Below are 562 nucleotides of genomic sequence, written 5' to 3' on the forward strand. Positions count from 1 at the left end.
TAGTAAAAAAGTTATTTAAAAAAAACTATAAAAAAGTGCATCTCCTTAATCAAGCTGCTGCCATGAAACCTGACTCTGGAGCGAACAGACAGACAACTCCAGAAAGCTTCAGAAGGGTGTTTTGGAGTGATTCAAGAGATATTTTGTTAAAAGAAGAGTCGAACACAGACAGTAAAACTCTCCACCTTTCAGCAGCAGGTGATAAAATTTTAAAACATCACAAGGAAATATTTCTTTGAAGCAGAACAAAGGGTCTTCTTGTAAAAGAAAACAACTCAAATGTCATCCAGTGTGATATTCTCCTGCCTCCTGCTTTGTTTTATACTGATAGTAAAATTCCCTCTGACTCTTCAGCTCTTGACCTGTCTGTGTTTGGGACCCTGCAGGCGCTTTTTGTGTTCATGGCGTTGTCGTTCGCCCGAGACGAAATAATCTGGCTGCTTCGACACGCCGACAACATCCAGAAGAAAAGCACTGACGATTTCATCGACAAGTAAGCTCAAACATGTCTACATCACTGTACACACACACACACACACACACACACACACACACACACACA

General features: G+C 40.9%; 1 protein-coding gene across 1 annotated transcript in view; it reads left to right on the forward strand.

Annotated features, from left to right (window-relative positions):
* The window catches only part of nckap1 (NCK-associated protein 1), a gene marked incomplete in the record, with an annotated part of 56035 nt that overhangs the window by 38627 nt on the left and 16846 nt on the right, over positions 1-562 (forward strand). Inside the window, 1 exon segment of the mRNA XM_014025438.1 lies at positions 387-493. Within this exon segment, the coding sequence (XP_013880892.1) occupies positions 387-493 (107 nt within the window).

The sequence above is a fragment of the Austrofundulus limnaeus genome, unplaced genomic scaffold (genome assembly GCF_001266775.1).
Source record: "Austrofundulus limnaeus strain Quisiro unplaced genomic scaffold, Austrofundulus_limnaeus-1.0 Scaffold476, whole genome shotgun sequence".
Taxonomy (NCBI): Eukaryota; Metazoa; Chordata; class Actinopteri; order Cyprinodontiformes; family Rivulidae; genus Austrofundulus; species Austrofundulus limnaeus.